The 27170-nt window shown below is 42.5% G+C and overlaps 1 protein-coding gene across 1 annotated transcript in view; it reads left to right on the top strand.

The window, feature by feature from the left end:
• Positions 1–1109: 1109 nt before the first annotated feature.
• stx8 (syntaxin 8) overlaps positions 1110–27170 on the top strand; it is a 39420-nt gene continuing 13359 nt past the window's right edge. The window contains exons 1-6 of the mRNA XM_076729355.1: positions 1110–1242; positions 2090–2189; positions 2272–2366; positions 2653–2763; positions 5757–5890; positions 7550–7642. Coding sequence (XP_076585470.1) covers positions 1226–1242; positions 2090–2189; positions 2272–2366; positions 2653–2763; positions 5757–5890; positions 7550–7642 — 550 coding nt within the window. The 5' untranslated portion in view covers positions 1110–1225. The remainder of the gene's footprint in view (positions 1243–2089; positions 2190–2271; positions 2367–2652; positions 2764–5756; positions 5891–7549; positions 7643–27170) is intronic.

Raw genomic sequence — 27170 nt, forward strand, 5'->3', positions numbered from 1 at the left:
GATTTTCCAGTTTTAACTTTGGCAACATGCAGTGTCTCATTCTGGGAAACAAGAAACTCCAAATGAGGAATAAAAATTTCCAGATCATATGACCAAACGTGGACACTTTATATGAAACACATGTTTGACCAAGTGTCCTTCAAATAACCGTACTCAGTGCAATGGGTGTAACTGTTATGTATATGTTCCATACAGCCACTCACTTTCCACCATCTGCCATTACAATTAACAGATTTCCTGGAATTAGTTTCTTTTCGCAGGTACACCTGTAAACACTGATTGTTCCGATTAAGATCATCAGAAAGAGCAGGGTGATCATGTAGATGTTGGTCTTTCCCTGAAACTGCTTCACGCGTAGCATGAAAATGCCAGATGAGACAATTCCAGGAATTCCTCCAACCGCTATTATTCTACACAACAGATATGTTTTGATCCAAACACAACTACTGTTTGGTTATGAAACATAAAACCTCTACAAGTACTTATCTCATATGTGGGCTCCATATGTAATATGGAAAACAAACTCTTTAGCCCCATGAGTGGAGAAAGCATTTCCACGAATGCTGGGACAATGCAAATGAACACTTGTACTGTGAATATAATGTTGAAATGAAAGCAAAATACTGTTTACATGGTATCACTGCAAACAAACAAAAAAAAATAAAGCCTTCTCTCTAAAAAAGAGAAACGGTTGTAAATTCTCACAGTAAACATAACTGTTTTTATGATTCAATTTCAACACTGATTATCATTTCTGTAACATATCATGAACATCTGCAATGTTTTCAGACTTGGGTGTTGAAGTTGACTGTGTCATTTTGATAGGTGGGCTGTAGGCCTATTAAGTTTGGTCTTAAAGACATTTTTATCTACATGACAAAACCGCTTCCATTTAAGCATCAAAAATATGTTCAGGCAATTCATGCTGACTTTCTTACCTCTACTTGGTGGAATAACTGAGTGGACACCACCAACACGAGCAAACGTCATGTACACCGTAACCAAAATAATAGAGTAAACGTATCCGCATTTTAAAAAAAACCTGTTTTCAGTAGCCCTTTATTGAAATTAGTACCAAACTAAAAAAAAACGCGGCCCCAGTGTCAAATGTTCCTCGCACGGCGCGGTAGTGACGTCACACCCAAACAAGCTTCTGTTTGCTAGTGATTACTGCCGGATAGTTTAAACTTTGTGCATTTTCTCTTCAAAGCTGACTTTTACCGCAATGTCTCAGGATCCCTGGTAAGTCATAGATTCTAAGGCTACAATAAATCGGCTCAACTGTATTAGTACCTACAACAAAAGCTGATATTTACCCTGATAAGTTAGCTAGTCTTAATGCATACTGCTAGCTAGCTCTTACCTTTAAAGATTAACGTTAAGCAAAAAACGTTACGAATAAACCAAATCAAAATCCCATGTGTATGTGTTGGGAAATGTAGTGTGGCGGTCCTCCAATGAGAAAACCGTAGTTTGAAGCATTATTCCCCTATCTACTATTCAGCCTGAAACTTTGTAATGTTAGCAGAATCGAAACAGGAAAAGGCATTGGTTAAATAGTCACATGATGAGTGTAAAGCTTGTGCTCGTTCTTTGACGTTTAACCCAACTTACAAAGTTATCATAACACAAACACCACACGGGACAATACATTAGCGCTGTAAGAAATACTAGTGATGCAGCCCGAGCTTTTGAGGCTGTCAGTGGCACTCAGTCATCTTTTTCAGACACTCAGTGGTGCATTTGCTTAACAGAATCAAACTCCGGCATCAAAAACGACCAGCGAGTTACACAGAGCCCTCTGCCAGTCTGCACACTGAACATGACGAGCTAGCTAGTATTAACTGCATTGAAAGGCATTCTTAGAATGCAATTTTTTATATTTTTGTAGGTTGCACAACATTGATAAACAGATGAGACAGTCATCTTCACCCTGTGTAAATCCACGGACCGCTGGTTAATTCGTTGTTTTCTTCTTTAACACATTAACCACATAACTTAACAGTGGTCATAATTGATCTGACGCTGCTGTCTGTAATGCGTCAGTAATAATTTACACCACTTCTCGATCCCATTTGTTGGTCTGTAGGTTGCAGAATTATGATGCCACTTGTCGCCTGGCACAGGAAATAGCAGAAAACATTCATGAGCGGAACAGACAGCAGAGGACAGGGGGGAACCCTGCAAAGGTAAGGTGTTGCATTCACAGGTTAAGCAAATGGTCAGGTTTCTGTAGCTTACAATTAGTCTGAATATCTTCTATCTTTTCAGATCAACATGACGCTACGAGCATCACTGCAGAAGCTCAAACAGAATATTGCCCAGCTCAAAGATGGTCTGTTGCGAGCATCATCAGCTCGGCGCATGTATCCTTTCCTCTGAGGCAGTGGAAGAAGTCATGGCATGGTGATTACATTTTGCACTGGACGGTTTCCTTTGTTTGCAGTAGCAGTTGTCATCCTGCAGAGGGCATCAAAGTGTTATGAAAAGATCTGTCCAAACTACTAACGTGTTTTCTATTAGAAAGGCTCCTGTACTCATGGGTTCCAAACTGACCCAAAGAAACGCTCCAGGAGCATCCTCTGCCCTCTATCACCCACTGTCTTTAAAGTCATGTTGACCTTTTGCGCGACCTTAACGTGGCTTCATCAGAATGCAGTCGGAAGCTGATCGGAGGCAGAACCTCATTGATGACCTGCTAACCAGAGAGAAGCAGCTCAACGGCACCTTCAAGGGAGACATCACACAGCCTGAACCCTCCAGGTATGAAAATCGGGTTTGATTATTTAATCCCATATGAGAGGACATTTTGACAATTAGACCATTAGATCCAAATTTCAGAGGTTCAGGTGACTCTTAACACATTTATGCTCAATGTGGTACCCTGCTTAAATTCATTCTAGCTGTTCATGTGTCCCTCCTCTCGTACCCCATGTAGCGGATGGGGACCTGTCCACTGAAACCACTGGTGGATCCTCATCAAATCTTAAGTGGTGCTTTTCTTAGGGCACTTTGAAAAATAGTCTGGGATAGCCAGGATGTTGCTTAAGTAGTTCAAGAAAACCGTAATATTTCTGCACCCTGACTGTCATTGTGTCAAAATGGCAAACCAAGCACCACCCCTTGATGCTTCAGGATACACCCTCCTCAGATCATGCCACTTTTCATTTTTGGATTTGGTCCCTGAGATCTGTTTTTTTTTCTTTTCACCCAATTAAAATTAATGAATCCTCATTCTCTTGTCCATGTCCTTGACCAGAGAGGTCATAGGCTCTGTTCTCTGCTTTAATGATTTGTCACCGGTCACTAACTTTCTGTGAAAGTCTCTGTGCATCCGGTGTGACCCGTGTGCCGTGACCTCTCCTTATGCTAGCACCCGGAAGGAAGTCTGTCTGTCTGCCATTTTGGCAGGGCGCTTAACTTCATAGCTAATTCTGTTTTATTAGGAGATTTGCTCGCTTTGCACTGTTGATCACACATTTGGCGCCTCCTGAAATAGACACACACACTCATTCATGTGAGTGTGTGTGTCTTGATGAACAAGGGTGAAAGGTTTACAGTCTCAAACTCTCCACTGAGCATTTATTCTACGACTGGTGGACCTAATCACAGAGCTGGGTACCACAGCGTATATCCTCTTCATCATCTGATGTCATGTCAATGTGGCAGCTTTGGAAACCGTAGGCAGCTGAGCAGGCGGTCATTACTTTATATAATATTTGACCAGGTCTGGCCCAGGTGATATTTGTTTGGACAGGAAGAGGAAATGGTGTCATGCTATAAACTTCCTCCTGTTTCTCAAGTCTGTTTTATAAATGATTGCTTTTTAGATGGCACCTCTGTGCTGTTTTTACATCTTAGAGGCTCAGCATTGAAAGTTCACTGACAGTTTAGTGTGTCTACTTTGTGGCCATAGATGTTTGTTTTTTATTATTTTTTATTTTTTAGCTGGAATGACAATAGAGTGAAACCAAACATCACTGTTTCTTCACACCAGTAGAATTTAGAGAACCGCTTTTATTGCTGCCTTGAAATGAGACTGCCTTTCTCTGATATCTTTCACAAGCTTTGGTTTTGGGATTGATCTGCTTAGCGGTGCTTTGCACAGGCTTTCATCTTTTTACAGACCACACACCCAATTACATAAAAGGCTCTGTTAAAAAAATCTCAAATGACATTCGCTAATAAATTAGCTCGGCAAGCTGTAATCATGTGGTTGTATGGTTTTTGGTTTGCTCAGTGAGACCTAACTTTAATAGTGATATGTGGTGGGTAATTTGGATTTGCGGGTAGGACCCATTCCCATTGTGTGGTCTCTTAGGACAGAATGTGGGAGGTGGGGGGAGGGATTGGTCATGCTTGGATAATCTAAGCTGCTCTTTTTCTTTTTTTTTGTGAGGACTTTGAATCTATCCTTGAAACAATACATTCTAAACATCTCCATTTCAGACCAAGCATAAGGACATGGCGCCTACATTTGAAGGCTCAGTTCACGCCATTGCCCCTCAGACCCACCTTTCCCGCTTTATTCACTAACCTTTCCTTTGTATTTGATAGCAGTGGAAATAGTTGTAATTAGTTAAATCTCGCCTGTCCAAATCATTCAGTCAGGACCTGAGTGCTCTGGCCCCGATGGCGGCAGCCGAGTGCAAGAGATGTGCCTGACTGATTTTGGCGCTCCCTGCTGACTGGTTAATTGGATCTTCACACACTGGGCACTTGGATGGAGGAAGTGGAGGGCTGGCACATAGTCTCATAGTAATCAAACATGTCAGAGAGATTAGAGCGAATGCTTTGTCTCACCTATTCCTCTGATGGTATCAGCCTCAGCCAGCCAGCACTGTTAGTGGTCTCACAATGCTTTACTTGCCGCTTCATAAACAGCTTGAATTAGTCATCACACAGAGAGTTGGGGTTTATATGTACCCATGAAAGATGGTCACGTTAGTTGGACGTTGACAGCAAAACAGTTTATTACAGCAGTGTTATTATTTTCTTAGGCACTGATAAGCCTACACGTGACTCGGGTCACTTTTCCTGGGCTTGAGATGACTTGCTCACAGCAGACATGGTTAAATCCAGCCTCACACAGAGATTCTGAACCTGTCACCACAAGGCAGCCATGGGGGGGGGGTCTGAAACACAGCTTTAAGCCATTAGCAGAAGAATAGCTCTTAAACCACACAGCGGTGTTTAGCACAGCACAGCACAGCACAGCACAGCACAGTGCAGAGCAGAGAGCTCTCCGGTCTGTCACTTTGTCAGAGCAAAACCTCCCCAGCAGTCCACAGTCCTGTGACAGATTAACATGCACTCTTTACACACTGCACAAGTTAACCTGCTATTTTTAAGTTGTTTAAAACGCTTAGAATGCGAAAATAAATAACTTTTTTTTGTGTGATCTAAAGGTTTTCGTTGTCATGAAACGTTTCAAAGAGTGCAGTATTGAAAAGGGAACATGCCTTGTACAGATGTGTTTTCTCTGAGAGTTGTACAGATGTGCATTGTGCCTCTAAAATGACTCTGCATGATGACTGTGTTTACTTATCAAGCTAAAAGTCTCTGATGTGCGATGAGTGTTTTAGACTTGCGTGATGAAATGGTGACTGACAGACAAAAAAGGCACTTTTTTTGCCATCTACTTTCAGCTGTAGTGCGCTGGTGGGTGATTTGTCTATGACACTTTCGCAGCTTTGTATTTTTAATGATGGAAACATTTTGGATATAAGCATTCAAGTTGTGATGATATTTCACAGGTCGACGCTGATGGCTGAAGGTGGAGGAGCGAGTCGAGGTGTCGCGGCCAACCCCTGGCTGGTCAACGAAACGGAGGAGACCAGAGGGCTGACCTTTGGAGAGATTAAACAGCAGCAACAGCGAATCATCGAAGGTAATACACGATTGAATAAATGCTCAATGCACTGCACTTATATTGCACATTTCTGCCGTAATGGACAAAGCGCTTCACAATTTGCGTCTCACGCACTTGGGCTTCAGTTTCTTGCTCAGGAACACTTCAACATTTGGACGGGAGGAGCCGGTGACCCCAAGGCCAACCCTGCAATTAGATTGAAACGTCTCAAATGACAGTGCGTTCCATTGTGTGATCGAGCAAACGCGTTTTCAAGTACGCTGTTCTGTTTCCGTTTGATAAATTTCGATAAATTTGCATGAAGGCCAAATATGGGTGCAGCAGCCAACCATAGCATGAATAATATCCTGGGTATACCTGGGATTATATGTGTAACTTATATTTACATTAATTTGTAGCATTGGCCATATTAACATATGCTACCATATAAAAAGTGATTGTCATCCAGAAAACATTTTGTGAGCCCCTGCCTGCTCTTCCCCCGTTTCCTGAATGACTCTGACATGACTTTAACACCCAGACATTAGTTCACCTGACTGCATGTGACACTTCATTGTTGTGTCTCCATTACAGCTCTGGTTATTGTCAATTTGGGATCAGAGATTCCTGTTGAGACAGTGAAACCAAACCACATGGACGTTTCTAGTCCCCTGTGGGATTTCTGGTGGAGCTGGGTAATGGTGAGCGCATGAAGCTGCGGTCATAAAGAAATTCCAGTGGTGGAGAGTGTGTCAAACTTGGATACCTACAGAGGCCACATCTTTTCTTTACTCCCCTCTTCTTTTCAGCGTCACAGTTTTTCCTCTCCACCTTGGCCTGCTGCACTTATAATAACAGGACTAAGGCTGAGTGGGGTAAAGCACTGAATGACTCACATGTGGCACTGTGAGCTGAGCTGGACCCCAACAGTCATTCCGAGTTCCCAAATTGTTGCCTCATTATATCACAAGTACAGCATATTCGTAACTGCTCCCTTCTTACAATAAGCTTTTTCAAAGGGGATTGTGGCATTACTGTATTATTCGTTGTACCCCAACTGCTGAATTTGACTTAGATTCTTACACGTAGATTTTATTTTTGCAGTATAATTAGGAGTGTAACATTACACAAATTCACAGTTTGGAATATACCCTGGTTTTAGGGTCACGGTTCTTGCTGTGACAGTCATGGCACTCAAATACTGTCATATAGTCAATAAAAATAAATAGATAACGCAAATATCAGTAATGCTCTGTCCTAAGACTGTTAATAATTCCTGAGCAACCCTGAGCACTCGACTGCACACGCGAAGGCACACTGCAGCAGAGCTCAAGCACTTTGACCACAAGCTTAAATCCCGTATTCTCTCGGCTAAGTATGGTGACATATCTGTAGCATTAGTTTTTGCTTTGGTCTGAATCTCCAGTGAGAGGAACATTGTGGGGAGGGGGGGCTCGTCTTCCAGTCTGTTTTCGTCCTCTTCAGCTCATTGATACGTTTGTGTGATGTGTCTGAAGTGTTCCCACATACTTCAGTTGAACAGTGTCGGCGCACAGTTTGTCACTCAGCTTTGTCAGTTTTCACTCTAACTTCCACACATGGCATTACAGAATCCTGGTGCTCTTCCTGTTCGTCCCTTTCTTTGTCTCATGTTCAAGTGTCTGAACATTTTCGTTTTCTTTTTCTCTCTCTTCGCAGCCCAGGATGCAGGCTTGGATGCGCTTGCAGCTGTCATCAGCCGACAGAAGATAATGGGCCAGGAGATTGGCAATGAGCTGGACGAACAGAACGGTAAAGTAGAATTTGCGTGTAGGTCTGTACATATACGTCAAAAAATTCCAGACACATTACAGGCGGCAGCGTGAAAGCAATCAGACATACTTGTTCTGCAATGGAACGAGTTGCCTCATTTAACTTCCTGGACAGTGATACTCCCTCACACCACAGTCCTGACATAGTACCAAGCAAACACAGACACACATACACACACACTCACTCAAACAACCATTACTAGTGCAACTGAGCTCACAGTCAGGTCACAATCGCGTTTACCAAGTTGTCCCACAGAGCAAAATGACCCCTCTCTCCTCATGCTACTGAAATCCGTTGGAAAAAACTGCAAGAGGTTTGTGTTCTGGAATCAGATCTGCTCAGAGATAATGCTGCTTTTGAGTTATTTCTGGCTAAATGCCTCTCACGAGTGCAGAAATAGCTTCCATCCCAGGTAGAACGTGCCACGCAGACTGGAGTGCATTGCTCCAGACTGTTTTTAAGCTCAGACAGGCGGTACATGAGATGTAAGACATTGGGATGATCATCTGTCAACCGGTGAACAATTAGATCCTTTAATGCATCGCTCTCAGAAGACAATAGTAGCAGTTATTAGGCCAAGGCTTGAGAGTGTCACCTTACCAAGAGGATGTACACATGTATTCCTATCGTTTTGGGTTTTTTTTTTCTCATTTAATCGTGAGTTTTTCTCTAATGTGGACACTGAAAGGGAGCCCAGAACATGCATTAGGATGTCAGCTTCTCCTCTGACATGCAGGGGAAAGAATCTTCACAGTTCAGACACTGCAGGTCGATCAAAGAGGGGAGTGGATAATTTGTATCACAGCAGTAATAAAAGAGTGCAGAGGATAGAGAACACAGACGCTGTCGTACGTCAGAGGAGATCCCTAACAAGCTGTTTATCTGCCCTCGTCTCACACACTACAGTGAGACAGTTATTGTCTGTTTCTGCCCTAATGACCAGCCTCCGCTTGGGAAAAGAAGGCGTTGTACTATCCTGTAATATCCTGTCTGAGCAGTCGTACCCAAACAAGTCCAGAGGTTGTATAACAGAGTGATCTCGGCGTGGAAACAAACGACCTTCCCTTCTGCTGGGAAGGGATGGCAGATGTTTGGTTGACAGCGATGGGAGAAAGAAGGGAAAGCCGATTGTTTTAGCCCGCTCTCCTGTTACCGTATTGAACTAGAGATGGATCATTGCTCTAATGCTCCGACTGGCGTGTTTTTCTCCTTGTTTTTTCAGCTTGATGTCATTGTTTCCAAAAATACGAACCTGAATGGATGATGGGAGAGCTGTAACTGAGAATTACACAGTTCCACTGCAAACAAGGTTAAAGGCAAATGATTTTGGCCCTTGAAACGATGGCTTGTAACTTGGACCCCACATGACTCTTAAATACACACTTGATGGGAACGAAACTCTTTATTTCTGTTACGGCCAAAAATATCTGTGCCACCTGTGGGTATTGTAATCAGCTCCATGTGTTGATCTGAATCCAAATGGTACAAATTTGTAGAAGCCAGCACACATTTCCACCATTTTCCTTTTTTTTTTTTAAAGGAGCACATGTCTTGGTATTATGATAATATGATATAATAATAACTGCCATTGTTTATTGTAAAAGATTTTCATGGTGCATGCAGTGTAACCTCATGCAGATGGCTGATAAAGTATTGAAATAGAGTCTCCTCATGGACCAGTCCAAGCTCCTCACACTCTCTCCTGGATCTCCCTCCACGATTTACAGCCAGGCTTCAGGTTCATAAGGCCTGCTGACACCAGCCAGTGATTCACAGGGCCTACTGGGCTCTGGCCTTCACACAGCTTTTCTTTACCTACCTGAGTTTCTTTCCTTTGTGGGACCTTTTGCTGCCCCTCCATATTTCATCTCACTCCCTGTTCCCCTTTGCCTCTTTTCAACAGTCCTGTATTTTATAACCTCTATCCCTTTCCTTCCATCCCTGTGTCTCTTCTGTATCCTCCCATGCTGAGTTATGGAAGATATATTTGTTCCTTAGTGTTTGACAGGATGGAGAATAGCCGAGGGATACATCATACATGTAGATGCAGGTTCGTAAACTGCACACATGCTTTAAAAAGAGTTGACCAAGTGACTGCTGGTGTAGTCCCTATGTTTTCTAAGCCTGATTTAGGGTTCTTTGGAGTAGTAGAGTGACTGGCTTAGTATTTATTTCTGTGTATCAAGTGTGGGGAGAAATTCAGTTCAAAGAGCAGACCAGTCCAAAGTCTGCCCTTACACTGCAAGCATGTGCAGTTGTACAGACCTGTGAAATGACTCCTCTAAACAGAAGCAACATACCCGACAGTCGTTTTTTCAGAGTCTGCTGGGCATGCAAACCAACAGGTTGCAGGTTGCCCTTTCTTCGTCGTCGGTGTTTAACTGTACATGGCATCATCCTTGGGCCTTTTCTGTCAGGCGATGCCACCCTGAAGAGCCAGCCCTCTCTCCAGCTCTCCTTTGTAGTTAATCAAGTATGCAAGGAAAGCAGCTTTTGTATTCTCAAGTTTTATATCCTTGTAGCCGTTACTCTGCATTGATTCAAGCTACGTTTAAAGTGTAGCTCTTCCCTGCCCTTTTCCTTAATATGAGACATTCAGTGTCAATGAATTAATCTTTTCTGCATTCAAAAAGTAAGAATTCCTGCAATGTTTTTCTACTAGACTTGTACTTAAATTTCTTGGATTATTGCATGAGACAGCTTTATAGGTGCTGCATTTCTTAGTTGTATTAAATGTCGAAATCGAGAGTGTAAAAAGTAATGGAATAGTTTGTTTTCGGAGAGGCAAGGAAAATGGATTTAAGTTATAAAGCAGGGAAATGGCAAAGCTCCTTGTTGATTTCGACAGTTGGCGCGTAGCCTTGGCGTCCGACTGTCTTTCTGTCTTGTAGGGTTCCATTTACCCCTGATCGCTGTACTGTAGCAGTGTTTTCCTATAAATAGATTAAGCTCTTTGTAGTTCGGCTGCTCAAGTCTAGCTCATGACCCAAGTGCAGTGGAGGTTGCAGTCATTTCCTTTTCGGGAAACAAATCCGGCTGAGGTCAGCAAGGATGATGACCCTTTTCAGAGGTTTAGAGATGAACCCAAAGCCCTCAGTTACTCCGCTCTCGGTCTTTACTGCATCAAAATGGTCTGAAATGGAGAAACGAGTGTGTAGACAGATTACCTCAATTTCAGTCTCTGTTTTATGGCTCCTAACATTAATCCACTGCATACTGAAGATTTTCCCATCTTGCTTGCCAGTCATAACAAAAAGAGAAATACGATCATTATTTTTAGTGTGTTAAAATTAGTTAAATGATGTGCTGTCGTCAAGTATTATTTCATATTCCAACATGATGTTACCAAAGATTAGTGTATTTTTGTTTCCAAATTAAATGTTGCAGAAAATAGTCCGGTGCATACCAACTGAAATGGCTCACATCAGCAGTAGTCTTCCTTCCCACCGAGAAAGATCAACATTAATTGCACTTTATTAGTGTTGATATTTCTCAGATTGAGGTCTGGAACAGTGACATCAGTCCATGTCGGTGTCTTGTACTTGTAAGTGACAGACAGTGGCTTGCTCGTTAAAATGACTGCTTCTGAAAGCGGGCGGTGAGGGTTTGAGGCTGTCTCATTCATCAGGTTTTTACAGGCTTCTTCGGAATAGGGTTTGACTGGTGCTGAGATGCTGCAGCTGTTACATTTGCTGTGTACTGTAAAAACACGCAAAGCAACAGCAGATCCATTTTCAGGTGAGCTGTATCTCTGTGCTCACGGTTTCATCGAGGCATCAGGCATTATATACTCAGGCTGGACCAATTGAATGAATGAAAGGATGAATGATCTGTTTTTCCACCACCTCTCAGCATGTTTGAAGTTCAACGGGAGTTTCCAGCTCAACTCAATCTGCTCCTCAAACTACACCACGCATAAACCGCTCAAAAGAATCAAGTCACCAAAAGACCTCAGACAGCTTCAGCAGCTGTGTTCTCATATTAACTATCACAACCATGGCCTCTCCACGTCCTGTCCCTTTCACCGCTCTCTTTGATAATAATACTTTGGGCCGCTTTGTGTTGCTTAGGCAACTTGTATCTTTACTGAGGACACAGTAATAACCACAGTGGGTTTAGTGTATCTGGGACTGGGAAAGAAACAGACCCTCATTTGGATGGAGACCTTCTGGAACAAATTTTAGATGCAAGAGCTATTTTCCTCTAGGTACTGCGACATGTCTGACCACATGTGCGTTCTCGTTTTGTCCGGAGAAAAAAAATGGATGTCTTTTATTGCATGATACAGTAGCAGCTTGGTCTGGGTTGAATTTTGCATTGTCTGATTTTAAAAATGTCATCATATTATCATCATCTTTTTACATATTTGAATGTAATGCAGAAACAGTTCTGCAACCATAAGTGACACCTACAAAATTTCTTAATATCCATTGTCAGTTATATTGTGATACATTCTGAAAGTAATGATTGGCAGGGATTATACGTGCATACAATGTTACAAAGTAGTGTCAGCTTAAAGCATCTGTGAGGACTTTCTCGTTGTTGCTGGTTGGTTGGTGTAATTGTAGTGCCTCTGTGTAACCAACATAAACAAAGGTAACTATTTGTTGTTTCTTTACAGTGAATTTAAAATGTTTGCTGCTGCCAATAGGAGCCTCTGTTGCAAAAACAAGCAAAAGCAGTTACTCCAATAAGCCGAATTCTTATGGCTGCTTTTGTAATTGTGATTTAGTACCTCTTCATTTTTTTGCACCTCCCATTTAGGGATTTATGGCATCATTCGTGGACTCCTTTAACACATGGCCGATGCAGTGTCTCAGATTGAGACTTTCTGGTAATGAGAGTGTTTTTAAAGCCCTTTGTCAACCAGCCTGATTACTCTTAAAGTATAACTGTGTTACTTTCCAAGTGTCTTCTCTGTTAGTAAGCCAGCCGCTTAAGAAACACGACAGGCTTTGCTCCTATAATGGACTTCTGGCTAATAATTAGATCACTGATTTGATTTTGTGTCAGCAGAGGGCCCAAGTTGGAAAGCACTAATGACTTTCAAATAAACAGTAGAGTGAGAGGAGAGAGGCACTTAACTGCTGCAGCGCAGTGACATCAGCAGCTGCCCCGCAGGACTCAGCCCCCTGCTTGCTTCTGCTTTTAGAAACCGCTGGGTGAGCAAATAAACCATACTAATGATGGCACTCGGCAGAAAGTCGGCGTGGTTAGAGTTGCAGATTGATTTACTGTTTGTTTGATTCGCTCCGTTAGACAGCGAGGCTGGTAGTCGTGAGCAGTGTTTTCCAGACGGCATGGAAATGCAGAGAGTCGCGATGTTCAAAAGAGTGTTGTCATCGGAGGAATGTCAAGCTTCCAATGAGCCGTGTCATTTTGTGTGACCACCAGCTTGGCTGACTGGTGTTTGACTTTGTGAGTTATTGAGAACTGTAAATGATGGACGGATAACCCACCCTCACTATAATATTCTCTGGTCTCATTTTTCATAATAAGATGCCAACTTAAGGTTACTGATGTACGATTTTTTTTTCTGTAATCCTATAATTTAGATATGCACGCCAAAACCTGTAATTTTTCAGCGTGCAACCTCAATTCCACAGCGTTCCAGCTTTTTTGGAATCCGGGTTTATGTGCAGTATTATGAGAGGTAGTAGGGTTGCAACTGAGATTCATCAGCATTTTTTAAAATTCGATCTCTATGTGTCATTAAGTCATCATATAGTCTAAATATATGAAAAATCGGGACAAATGTCCATTAATAAGTAATCAAAGCCCAGTATGGTGTGTTACAATTGCTTATTTTGTCTAACCAGGAATTCAAAAACCAAAAAGTATCCAAATACGTGGTATAAAAAAGGACACAAAAATTCTTCCATATACTGTGATAAAGATATAAACATATCCGAGCCGGCATCAGAAAAACCTAATTGTCCATCGCAAAGCAATCTTTGACGTGACTCACACAGGTAAACACATGTATCTATCAAAAGTGCTGTCCTAGGACAGTGTTCAAGCTGAGTGCATCATCAGACCCTTCACCCTATTCTGTAGAATCCCAGTGAGTAGGGCATATTTTTATTTATTTTATTTTTAATTTCTCTCAGAGAGTCGTATCACGGAGCCCATACTTCACCACTTTCTGGGACCTATTCACAAAGATCAATATTGTAAAGCCAGAGTTTGGTTCTCTTAAATAAATGGGAACAGTAGATTAGCTTCCTTTTTGGAACTCATACAGGAATTGCATTTTGAATATTTCTTGGATGTTTTAATCAAATTCTTTCTCTTTAATCAGCCCTATGCAGATTGCCTACAACCTACAGACTTACTAACACTTATCTCAAAGAGCAAGCTGTTATATATTTTTTTCTTGTTTAAGATTGAAGTGGTTTTAGAAAGCTTCAAGAAACGATTACCAAAAGACATTGAGGGCAGCGTGATGCAAAAGATGGCTAAATGAAGATGTACCACAAGTCACCATGCCAGACTCCTGTGCTACGCGTCCCAACCAGGGTACAATCAATCATGAGTCCTTGTGTCCTTATTTCTCTATCTATCCACCCTGGCATCCATCTCTGTCGAAGGCCTGTTGGTGTCACACTGATAGAGTTGTGGAGAAGAGAGGGCTAACAATGACATGAGGGACTTGGGTCACATCAGCCAAGTGATGAATAATCCAGTTGAGGCGCAGCAAGGAAATTAACATTTTGGGATGCTAAGGAAAAACATCTCAAGACATTTCATCAATCACGCCTTCTTTTGTTTTCCTCAGTAGATTGATGCCCCCCTTTTATCTCTCAGAATGCATTGGTTTAGACTTTGGCAACCTGTTGTACCTTTTTAATAGTGTTTTTATGCCCCTGGTTGGTTTTCTGTGTCCTTTCCTTGGAGTTTGATATGCATCTCAGAAAAGTACGCAAAACTGATGGCTAGGCCATTTCATTGGCATTGATTATGTAGAATTTCTTCATGGTCATGTGATGGCACCATAACCAGTGACTGATCGCAGTGTGGAAGTCTTTGGGAGTCCTTTCTACTCTGTGGTGGATTGAAGGAAAAATCCATACATGAAAAGGTTGTCTGAGCGTTTCCTTATGTGGCTTTTCTGACTGAGTGGCTCGGTGCCAGCAACAGTGAATTGAAAGAAGAATTATTTCCTCAGTCTTATGTCCTACATTTTTAATAGATGCTAACATGGAGGGTTTCACCCGACAGGTTTCCCTCCTTCATGGTTTCTGCTCTACAAGCTGCAAGCTTTGTTGCCAGATTGTGGCTTTGATTTGTCTCAATCTATCTCAACTGTGTGCTGGTGACAGTTGTTTGAAGGATAATTCTATACTCCTGTGGACTGTCGGCTCTCTCAATAAAGACTGAAGTCAGAACTTTTCAGTAAAGGTGATCTTGAAACTGGTGAAGGAATTACAGAGGATCTACAGCTTTGGAAGCAGTTTTCTGCTCAAACGACTTCTTTGTCGTACTGTTGTGCAGAGCTTTCTAGCACCGAAAAAGCAAAAGTAAAGATTCTTCCAGCTGTCTGTCAAAATGAGACGTGCAATCTGGTACACTGTGTGCATTTCTTCTGTGTTAAAAATATGGAGAAGGTATAGAGGATGGACTGTGGTCCATCTTATTATGTTTTATCTCAGTTTCATGGACCATGGTGACTCATTTCTGGATTTTTCTCTGTACTGTTGTGTAAGGGATATTCTAGTACATTAAGACCTATTCACCCCACAGCTCTATGGATCAAATGACCCTGACTCTGCATGTTTGTGGAAGCTAATGTTTCTTTAGGGTGTTTTTAGCTTGAAATGTCTAAGGAGAAATCTCTCATTTGAGTCTGTTCAACTCAACTATTGCCTGCTGAACACAGCATTGGTGCCAGTTCCTCTAATAAACAATTTAGAGTGCAGTTTATTTTGCTGACAGATTTTTTTTCAGCAAATAAATTGTACAATTGTTCCAAACCAATTTTCATTGTGTTGAACATGCAGTGACAATAAAGCATCTCATCTCATCAAATGTCAGCAGCAGACAGCTTCTAAAATGATTATTTTCAAGGCACAGGGGTAGCTTTTAGTTTGATTTCGAAGGAGCTGTGAAGAATTCCTGACTTCATGTCTTGTCAAATAGAGTCATGGGACACAGCAGTCTCTAGATTACAGTTTTTCACATTGATATTATTAAAACAAGCCCCTTGCAGTTTGTAACAAATCTTTTTACAGCTGCCATGAAGGGAATGGGACCATGGAGCTGCTCAAACTGCAAGTCAGCCAGCAGAAATTACATAAATGCCAGAAATCCATTAGATCGTCCAAGATTGTTGATCAATGGGGTGATTACTCAGATATTGTGACACCCCTCAAACGACAGCAGATTCTGGCATAAATTTGACCAGATTCTAAAGTTTGTTGGGGGTGATCAATTTGGGGTTTTCCCTGGCTTGACAAGCTGCACAAATTAGTTGTCTTCAAGCAAGATCCTGCCCTTTGGGTCTGGTGTATCTTGGAAGAATGAGAAAATTGTGTTATAAGGATATACTTGGTCTAGAAAATGGCCGGAGTAGAGAACAATATAATTTGAAGAGGACCCCACCCACTGGATGCTGCACCTCATCCACTAACTTCAACTAAAGCTGCTGGTAGACATAGCAAAGCCTAAACTGCACAACTTCTTTCATTCGCCAAAGAAACTGTCTTTAATCCCTTTAGAAATAAATTGTAGATATAAACAATAAGTAAGTATTGAATCTAGAAATATGAATTTCTGGAGAATCTATCTCACGAATGGCAGGTGGATGCAGGCAGTAGATGGCTCTGTTGACGGATGATTTTGGGTATCAACGACATCTGATGAGTTGATTAAACTTTTGGCCAGCTCCCTTTACTTCCATCTTAAAGGTATCCTCGGAGGTGAGAGATTTACGAGACCCCCTTTAAACCTCGAAATCCTCTAAAGGTCTCACACACCACAGTCATTTTTTATGGAACAGAGACAGACACCTGGAGGAGCCCAACATACACGATGATGCAGGAGTGAGGTGTGGTCATTCCTGCTCAGCTCATCTGCAGGCCCGGATCACATCCAGATGTCCACCGACAGGCCTGTGCAGAGACTGGGCGAGGTTGTTTCCCTTCCACTCCCTATTCCATCCATCGTCCACAGCACACAGCCACCATGCTGGCAGTCGCAAGCTTTTTCACAAACTATCAATTGTGCATTATCCCAGAAAACGCATACGCTAATAAGGAAGGGGAAAAAAAAAAAAATCTAGGGAGGTATGATTTCACCGGTTCTTTCCCACTGCCATCTTTAAAGCAGAGGATGACACAACACTTGGAAACAAACACTTATTGGGCTGTGTGTGTTCCTTGAAGGGTTTGGTCTTGTTACCATGTCTTTGAGTAATCTGTCTCTTAGCACTGTCTTAGTGGACATTAGAGGGGTTTAACCAGCATTATGGGTTTAACTGTGATGCTCATACAGTGACTGCATATTATATTTCCACATCACTTATCTACACATCACTTATTGGATTGGACATTTCCCTTGGGTTTAGCGTTAAACAACGTCAATAATTTATTTGACCTACATACTAATACTTGTACTTATTATTCTACACTTTGTTTCACCCTTTTTTTTTTTTGTTTATTAATGGAGGATGCCAGGTGCCAAGGACATGCCACACTGGCCACTTCACTCAGTCACTCAGGAATGCTGAGTAGGGGTGTAGCCTTGTTTTAGCCTCTGCTTCGCTGTACTGAACCAGTTGAAGGGGACCTTTCTGTACCAATACGTGGGTTTTACGCAACTTTTCAGGTGGCTATAATCAGCCTCAATTCTTGCAGACTATTTACAATCTATAAATCATATTTTTATTGGAAATGTAAAGGAGGCATTATTATCTTAATATTCTGTAAGTGCGTAATGTGTTATATTGACATTTATTAGGTCATTTGTTTCCTTTTAGCCATACATCAAAAGACCAGCATAGCATGGACCATAGACCAGATCATAGACCAGCACAAGCATTACAATAAACTGGTTTTGGAGTTATGAAAATAAAATAATGTGCTGGTCATTTGTAATTTCACTTCATTGTGGCTTATAGTTTCTTAGCTTAATACTGAAAAATGAAAGAATGTTGTAAGGCCTGTCTAAATCAATGTTCTGATCAGGAAAAAAATCCATCATGTATATACCTAGAAAGCAGCCTTGTGTAAATAGAGCCTTTTACTGTTTGCCTCTATGAGCTGTTCAGAATCCCTTCTTGCTATAATGCCATCAAACCAGAGTGCACCATCTGTCACATTCAATTTTTAGTTCTGCGGCCTTTCCACAATATACCACACAGATGTTGACACTGAAGGTACGCTTTAACGTTATTTCTTTGGTTGCGTTACCGCTGTACTATAACTACTGTCCTCACAGGGATGGAGAGATTTTACTATTGGCTCAACACTGTCACACTGAATGTGTGGAAATACATAAATCATGTGAAAAATATGACGTATCAGGCGTTAATACGGATATTTCACAGTTCACTAGTGGGCATTACCTCACTGGATTACCTGCTCAAAATGAGGATGTTATGCTTTGACTGGATTTGTTTGCACAGCCAGGCCACTGCTTTGTTGCTGTTTTCTGCCATGTTCGTGTGGTATGTGTACAATTTAACGGCAAACTGATGTTGATACTGTGCTGTGATTTTTCCCTGGAGAGCTCTTGCGGGCAGATTGTCCAGGGGAAGCACATTCGCCGTACGTGTTGGTGGTACTAGTGGTTGGGAACCTCTGCAATTTCAGCTGCCAGTTCCTTTGGCTCTGGGCAAAGGATTCCCTGCCATTTAATGGTACCTTAGACTGACTCAGGCTTGGCCTGGCAGGTTCCTTTTGGCTAACGCAAGTGACAGCGGGAACAAATCTCCTCCTCTGTTTATTTAATTGCTAACCGCTCCGGTTTGGAGACTATGTTCAAAGGGCCGACGAGCAGAGAGCCGCCTCACGTTCCCCTCAGCCTCAGGGTAGCATGGGTCATCCCACATAATGAGTGGAAGGACTTACTTTACTAAGTCTGCCTCGACCCAAAGCCAGCACGTGGTTCCCATTTAGGCACAGGGGGAAGATTGCACCTTCATCTGCTGGGCATTTTTATGTGTTTATGTGTGTGCGCAAGTGCACACATATACATCTGTTCTTTAGCAGCTCGCACTCAGTGTGTGTGTGTGCCTATGTTTGAGAGTGTAAGTGCCTTGTCTGAGTGTGAGATCATTGTGTTTGTACTGAAAGTCTACACCACATGTCCAGCACATGTTGTCAGGTTGTGACTGGCACACAGGCCATATTTATATCTGCATGAGGAGCTCAGAGGCCACTGGCAAGCCTGAGATGGGATGGAGTTGGAGGTAGACGTCAGTGCAGGACCTCACACGCACGCAGACACAAATACAAACACACACACACACACGCAGTGCGGTAGAGAGCAGGGTGGGCTAATCTCACAGATGCACTGTGCAAAGACAGTGAGGCAAGGGAGACTGAAATCTTTTTGCAGTGAATGTAGGGGGCGGGATGGAGGGCGAGGGAGAAAAACAAGGGCTCAGAGACTTGGAAGGAGAGTGTCAGAAATGAGAGAGAAGAAGAAAGTGAAATAAAACACAAAGAGATTATTCTTTCAATGATGGACTAGGCCCACTGAACTCAGTCATTAGAGACTTAATTGAAGACTTATAGCTATTTTAGAGAAAGGAATGAAAAGGAAAGAAAAGTTTTTTAGAAAGGAAGAAGATTATTTAAAAAGATTGTTAATAAAATGTATTTATAGACATTCAAATTTTCACACTCAAGGGGAGTCTGAGCACACACTAAGCTCACATTACATTTTTCTTGAGCGTTTGTTGTGTGAAATCTTCTGTTTAAACTATCCACTCAACCTGTACGTAGTGTTTTTACTGCCATTTTCTACTAAAACATTTGCACAAGGTAACTAGACATAACATACAGTATATATTGTTATTGCACTGGGGAGGTATTTGACAGGACCTGACCTTCAAAGTAATACTGAGCATATCTGTTCCATTAGAAACTGTTACAAGTCTTTAATCATGCTGTAGAAATGTGTCACCGATATGGCACCTTTCTCGAACTAATCCTTTCATGTGGGAAGTGCTTTATGCTCCATCCATTTCATCCGTTATCTGATAACCCTGCATGTGTGCAATCAGACACAATCTACAGGCCAAACTAAGGATGAGAACCCCCTCGAGACTAAAGATGAAAAACTGCTTCAAGACCGACTTTTTTCAAAACTCAGTTTAAGTAAGAGGCCCTTTACTGGCCTCTTTTTTGTGTGTAAAATGTTGATATTTTTATGTGTCATGGGCGCTGCACAGATCTGTGCTGCTTGAAGAAAAAAACGTCCCCTTTTGATCTGTTATCTAATCGTTCTCATCTGTTTCACTCTTGGCTTGATCCCAGCCTCCCGTTTTGTTTCCGTTTTGTTCCACGTTCAAGACAAGACAGCCTGCGTGCTTTAGACTCACACAAAGGGCAGTATTCAACTTTGTTAGGAATTATGTAGACATGAGACTGACAGACTTTTAATATCTAATTGCTCTTAATATTATGCTGTCGTTGTTTGTGTTTCAAGGTTAATGCACTTCATGAGACAGTCACTCGCGTCTTTTTATAGGAATATAGTTTGTGCTGATTAGAAAAATGATGCTGATAAAAGTTGTTACTATTGCTCTTGTTAAACAATTGAAATTGAATTAAAAAGGGCTGAATCATAAGTTCAAATCAAGAGAGTCAAGAGAGTCTCTGCTCCCTCATGCAGCCCACACATCAGCCCACTAGTGGGCAGTAGAGGCAGTGGTGGCACACCAGTTTAGGTCCTCAGTGAAGCTCCTGGTGTTTACACCTACCAACTGGAATGATTCATGGCCATGTGCTTACTCTTCCATGGGATGGATGTGTTACAGTGGTGGAATGATCCACAGTTAAGGGCAGATGAAGATGGAGACACGGGATCTCACACAGGATTTGTTAGCGTGTTTAATTCCTCGGAGGAGGTTTCTTCTTCTCCCCCAGTAATCTGCTCCTCCTCCTTTTCGCCCATCAGCTGGAATAGTTGGGTAATTACACGACAGCTGTAGGTGCAGCTGTTTAAATGGCTGCAGCTTATTGTGCACCGTCAGACTTCATACCTTCAGTGTGATGATGAGACTTGTGCTGTGGTGTTGGTGTGTCATTCATTCATGGGTCTTGTGTGTCTCTGTGAGAGAGTGTGTGGCCACTAAGGCTAGACTCACATGTTCACACTAATGTGTGTGTGTGTGTGTGTGCAATTGAGCGTTTGCGTGTGGTTTTAACTCTGTCTGTCTGTGCATCCAGCCATGTTTTTCAGCTCCTGTAGCCCACAGTGGAGCATGTGGTCTCATTGCGTCATGTTTTTGCAGTTTGCTTAGTGCCCTGCATCACTTCTAGCTGTCCATAAGCTATGTGGGAGGCTGTTTCCTCTCAGGATAGGAAGTTGTTTCAGTGGCACTGTTGGACAAACATTTGCTCTGGCTTCCACAAGTAGAGCGCAATTACACTAAATCCACCGCATACTCACTGAGATTTTCAGCAACTATGTGCATCTCATGTGCCACCCTGGTATGCCAAGTGTTTCCACCTCTGCCTTTGACAGTTTCAGATTCAAATATTTGTTACTGGCATTCATGTTGTCAAGCAGAATCTTTTTGGATCAGGTTGGAAAAAGTTCACAATGTCAGTCACAGAAAGTTAAGCAATACTATGTGTTGTATTTCAATGGAGGTCAATGTAATGCAAAGCCCTTTGCAGTTAAGGCATGGGTTTATCTGTCTTTGACTTCCATCCACATGTGGGCACAATGTGCAAAGAAGGGAAGCAGCACTGTCCTGAGGCACCTGCTCTCCTGCACCTGCTGTATTTTGGAGACTCCTCTCACACTGCAGTGGGAGGAGAGTGTCACTGGCCAGTGGTTTGCCAGTATCTGTGAAAAATGCACCAGAAGCATCACTCCTTCTGTGCGTGTTGCGCCTGGCTGTGCGCCCCGTTTCCCTCATCACCAGACAATGCGCGTCCTCCCTTTTCCCACCACTCTCTGTTTCTGTCTGACGCACTTGCAATATGAGAATAATTGTCACTGATATTAAATTTGCATGCTCAATCTTATGTTGCATTTGTCTGTCAGCTGCAAATACGGCTGTGTTGTGTGGCTTCCGGCAAAACACCTCTGTAAAACTACATTGCCCTCAGTGAATTCAATGATATTCAAAACGCCATAACACTTTAGTTTTGTGTGAAGTATCAGGAGGCTTACTTGACCTGCTTTATATAAACCTGCTTTATTGTTTTCGAGCTCCTGATAGACTTCTCTCTCACCTCTATCAGCAGTGCCTCTTATTAGGACTTCGAACTTAAGATCCATATTGAAAGAGTTCTCAAAATGACGCTCATGCACAGTGCGTGATCCAAAGTAAAGTCCACTGATAGCCACAGACCCAGATTTGATCCCACCTTATCTGAGAGTTTTCCAGGCTAAACAACAGCTCTGTGATGTTTCATGTTCTGCATCCCCACTGATATTCAGCAGATAAATACCAGCTGGCCCTGAACTCACTCTCCACAATAAAACATCTCTGTGGAGGGTGATATCGCTCTGTTTCTTACCGCTCCCTCCCTCTTCTCCCTCTGAACCGCACTGTGGGTTAACATGGTGGAGATGACTCCTCTTCAGTCTGGGACACAAATGTTTGTCGGAAGCGTGTCACATCCGGGAAGCGTATGTGTGTGTGTGAGCGCCTTCATCTAATTGCGTGCCTGTTAGGGTGTGCCGCTCTGTATGATGCTCGTGTGTGTACACACGTGTGTTTGTGTCAGCGTCTGTGCATGGGAGCATATGTGTCTGTGCGTGTGAGTGCATTATGAGTGAAACAGGGTCTGGCATGAAGATCAAAGTCCCTCGATAACTCCTCCGTCAGTCAGTCAGTCAGTCAGTCAGTCAGTCAGTCAGTCAGTTGGCCAGCCAGCGTATTGCCAGGAAGCTCCACTCACCGCGGGGGATGCTGAGTTATTAGACTCAGATCATTTCAATTAGAGCACAGTCGTTCAGTTAGTGAGAAATTCAGTGTCTCTCTCTCTCTCTTCATCTTTTTTTAAATAATGCTCACCATCAGAAATCATCCATGTTAGTTTGCTTTTCATGTCACCTCCAGCCCTGCCAGCATTTTTGCCATTGACATTTCTTCAAACTCTGATTTGCAAATTATCCAAGTGTCGTAAGATAACCAACTCAAGTTATCTTGTAATTACTCAAAAGCATGCAGCCCCTAACTAACCCACGTCTGTGATTGCCTTGCATTGATAGGCCGGTTTTAAAAAGCATTGGTTTATCTTATATTATGAATGAACGGCTAAAGACTTTGCATTTTCTGTGAATGCACAGTGTTATCATTCAACTGTCAGTCCAGCAACCAGATGCTATAAACTGGTGACTGAGCCAGAATCCAGTCGGCTCTTAACTGTTCTCATGTCCTACAGTATGAATGTCATCCAATCAAACCTTTTTTTTCTATCAACTCCTTGCCTCTCTGTGTGTCACCCCCTCCTGGGTGTCCTTGCTAATGAAGTGTGATGGTAGTGATGAAGTGTAACAGCGGCTGGTTTGGAGGTGCCGTGCCAGTGACAGGGTGGTCCTTGCCTCACGCTGCTGTTGTTGCTGCTGCTGCTGGCACCCTCATGCTCATCACGCACACATTGTTCGGTGGCACCTGGCCATAAGAGGGGTGATGGCGGAAAGCCTGGTAATGATCAGACCTCTCTTCGTTGCTGTTGGTCTTTGCACTGTGTTTTTTAGATCTTGTTTTCGTGAATTCTGAAATGACAGAGTGAGTATTAATTGTATGCAGCACTCTGGTGACTTCAGTTCATGCTCATTGCAGTCAGTCATCAGTGATGCCTGGCCGTACAGGTTGTGTGATGCTGCTGAATCTGGCAGCCTCACACAGGAATAGTTGCAGTCAGTCTGAAAAGCGGATAAAATACCAGTTCTCCTCCTCATCTTTTTCAAGACGTTGTATTTATTTATCTCTGAAGGATGTGGTGTGTTTGATCTCAATTGTGCACATTATTACTGCTGGTTTTCTGCTGTCTTGAACAGTTCATAATTAATTAAACTTATTATGGTCAACACATGGCCAACAATCTTGATGACATCTTCTATTCTGCTGATGAGCTTGTGTTTGTATTCAGCCTGTATCATGAGATGACAGCATGACTGGCTGAGCACAGTGCTGATCATTTCCAGTCTCTGTGGACTCAAACTACCCAGGTTGTTTAAGAAAGCTTGAGTGGTACTGTAGTCATGCAGTGCTCCTGAAAAGGCCCACATTTCCTCTGTTGAAGAAGAGATGGAATTATTCTGTCCAAGCCCATCGATGCGTGGGATCATCACAGGACGGGCAACTATGGAAGGAATAGAAATAAATACCTAAAGAACAAATGAACATAGCAAGCTCATAGAAATGTGAGGTGATAGAACATGACGAGTCATGATGTTCACGCACAATGTCAAGCTGAAAGAACAGGGGGAATATTATCACCATGCTAACGTTGGTAACATACTTAAGATCGAAGTAGCTGGGTAATTTGTAGGAAATGCTGCTTAGCTTCTGTCTATTTTTGCAACAAGGCTTTTTACATGTTATACGTCATATCCAAATTTCCATGTTGTTGCTGTTTTTGGCATAAATGGCCATGAAGATGACAAAAACAAAAAGAAAATCTCTAAACCTATATTTAGAAACAATTTGAAAAGGAACATGGATAAATAATTAATAGTATTAAGGCTAAGGACAGTTGTGGGATGGAAAAACTAAATCCCCTCCATTGCCATGTATTGCAATAACATATGTATCTGCATGGATGCCTTTATGTGTGTATGGGAGAAACGCAATGGCATCCTCCCACAGAGCTTTGGTGAACTACATTCCCATAATTCACATGGACCTCGTCTTTGGAGTCTAGCAAGCACAAACCCAATGATCTGTGCGTGCTAACGCTGAGCTAGTGTGGAGGTTTCTCTCAATTTATGCGCTTGTCTTTGAAGTGCATTCTTTCAAATGGAGGTTCAACTTTGAGAAGTTCATTCATCAGGTGGTCATTCTTTTTGGTGTCTGTCATGTGCGATGATGGATCTGGGGGTAAACGTAGCAGGGTTAGGGAGGTGAAACTGTCCGTGGACACACAGCCGGTTTCAGTTTCAAATTGGCACACAAATGGTCGGGATTAAGGCTGGAAATGTGGAGGCCACATATGCACTGGTAGTCAAAGTGGTGGGTCACTACTCTTCCGGCTTTTTGATGTATTCACACCTTTTAAAGTCCTCTTCAGATTCATCGGCAATGCTGTTTGAAATGGAATTAATATTCAGAGGTGGAAGGTTACTGCTGTCAGCTGTCAGTAGGCTGCAGCGTCCGCTGGAGTAGTAAAGTTCCATTTATTCCAAGGTTGACTAAGTCAGTGCCAACACAAAGTTTTCATTGAAAGAGCGTGCTGCCCCACAATATGAATAAATAATGCTAGATTTGAAGACTGGCACATGTGGCCATGGCATAAGCAAGATATTCATCATCACTCAGCTAGAGGGAGAAACTGTCTAATAATGCGATAAAGGATATCTTACCCCCAACGTGTTGACCGGGGGAGCCTGCCAGTCCATTTGGAGGGACTTGGAGATTCACTGGGGCCGGGCGGGGGGGGCGCAGATAATGTCCAGCAGTGAGACTAATCTGTACACATGTGGCCGGCACTTCAGAAGGCCAGATGTTGGAGGGGCGGGTTGTGTGTATGCCGATGCCCTCAGACACCCCACCAGCACATGTGCACACATTTGGTCAGAAAGGCAGAAAAACAGGGTAGATGCTATGACGGAGTGTGTGTCATTATTCACTTAAAGCACTTAAATGTGTAATTGGAGTTTATGTTTACGTATGTGTGGCCATAAGTGTGTTCTGATCTTTGGAAGTTAGCTCTTTTGGTGATTTGATACAGGCAGGCCAAAAAGCGTGGTAAGATTGATTTATAGCATTTTTATTCCATTTACAATATGTTCTTTGTTTCCCTTTGTATCCCTCAGGGTCATTTCCCATCTTATTTGCTTAAGTGGGCAGCATGTTCTTATTGCATTTCAGAGGAAAGGCACTTAATATTCAATGATTTCTAATGTATCACATTAAGACTGGTTGGCCTCAAAGGGGAAAAATCTAGTGGCTTTTCCTGAACTGTTGGTGTTGGACACCACAGCAGAAATCAAGTCCTTCACTGTCCACCACCAGATTTAAACAATAATAGAAAGCCCATTATGAACAAATAACCTGACGTTTTTATTGTCAAGCTCGAGGAGTGTTTGGAACAGAAAGTGGTTGTGTTTATGTGTCCTTGCTCTGAACATGTCAGACGGGCCAAACACATTTTTCAGCTTGTTTCTATACAGAGGCTCATCTTCCATAGAGAGACATTACACATTTCTTTTTTTAATCTTTACTTCTTTTTTTTTTTTTTAACCACGCATTCAAGTGATTTGTTTTGTTTTGCACTCAGTTTAAAAACTGGTAAAAACTCTGAGGTTTCTAGTGAAACTCCCCCCCAATCCTCACTCCCTGCAGACCCTCGGGGTGAGTTTGTTTACAGTAAGCAGCCGAGAGCAGGAAAAAAAAAGTTGAAAGAAACTCTTCCAAGACTGCAACTTCTTGTAAATAGCATAATTGCCCTGAGTTGTATCATCATGCTGAGTGCCTCTGTGTGTGTGCCAAGTGAAGTTCCTGTTACATCCAGAGATGTGTGTGTTTTAGTTGGCAACAAAGCACAACCCCTCTATACACAGTCAGTCACACCAGGGCCAATTGGTAACAGTTGTGGTCAGACCCCCCTGCACTATAACAAGGGGTACAAGAGGAGGGCTGAGTGAAAAAAAAAAAAAAACTGTCTGTCTAGTTACTTCCCTCTTGCTCCAAATCCTCAGGAGAAATCATCTCCAGAATAAGCACAACAGAATTAGCCCCAGTGAGTCAGATTGCGTTTAAATCGGTGAGAAAACAAGCATTTTCTCTGCGCGCTATGCCCGCGCTGGGAGCGAGTCCTACAATAACACACAGAGTTAATACAGCACATCCTGGAGGCACGCTGGGGTGTCACTGTTTATAGCAGTGCCTCCACCACATGCGTGTGCACACACAGGAACACACACACAAAACCAAAACCGCCACTGCAATAGCCGCTGTGAAGATGAGTCAGCGATTCTGAGGCTTGGGGCCGGATATAGATTTGGGATGCGGGTATTTAATCATTAAACTGGAAGCCTTTTCCCAAATGTCTCACTATGCTCCTGCGTGAGTGTTGTATTTGCTGTCTGACTTGAATTAGGCTTTACAATATCATGTGATGATTTGCTTTGAAATGGATGTTTAGACCTCATG

The sequence above is a fragment of the Chaetodon auriga genome, chromosome 4 (genome assembly GCF_051107435.1).
Source record: "Chaetodon auriga isolate fChaAug3 chromosome 4, fChaAug3.hap1, whole genome shotgun sequence".
Classification (NCBI taxonomy): Eukaryota; Metazoa; Chordata; class Actinopteri; order Chaetodontiformes; family Chaetodontidae; genus Chaetodon; species Chaetodon auriga.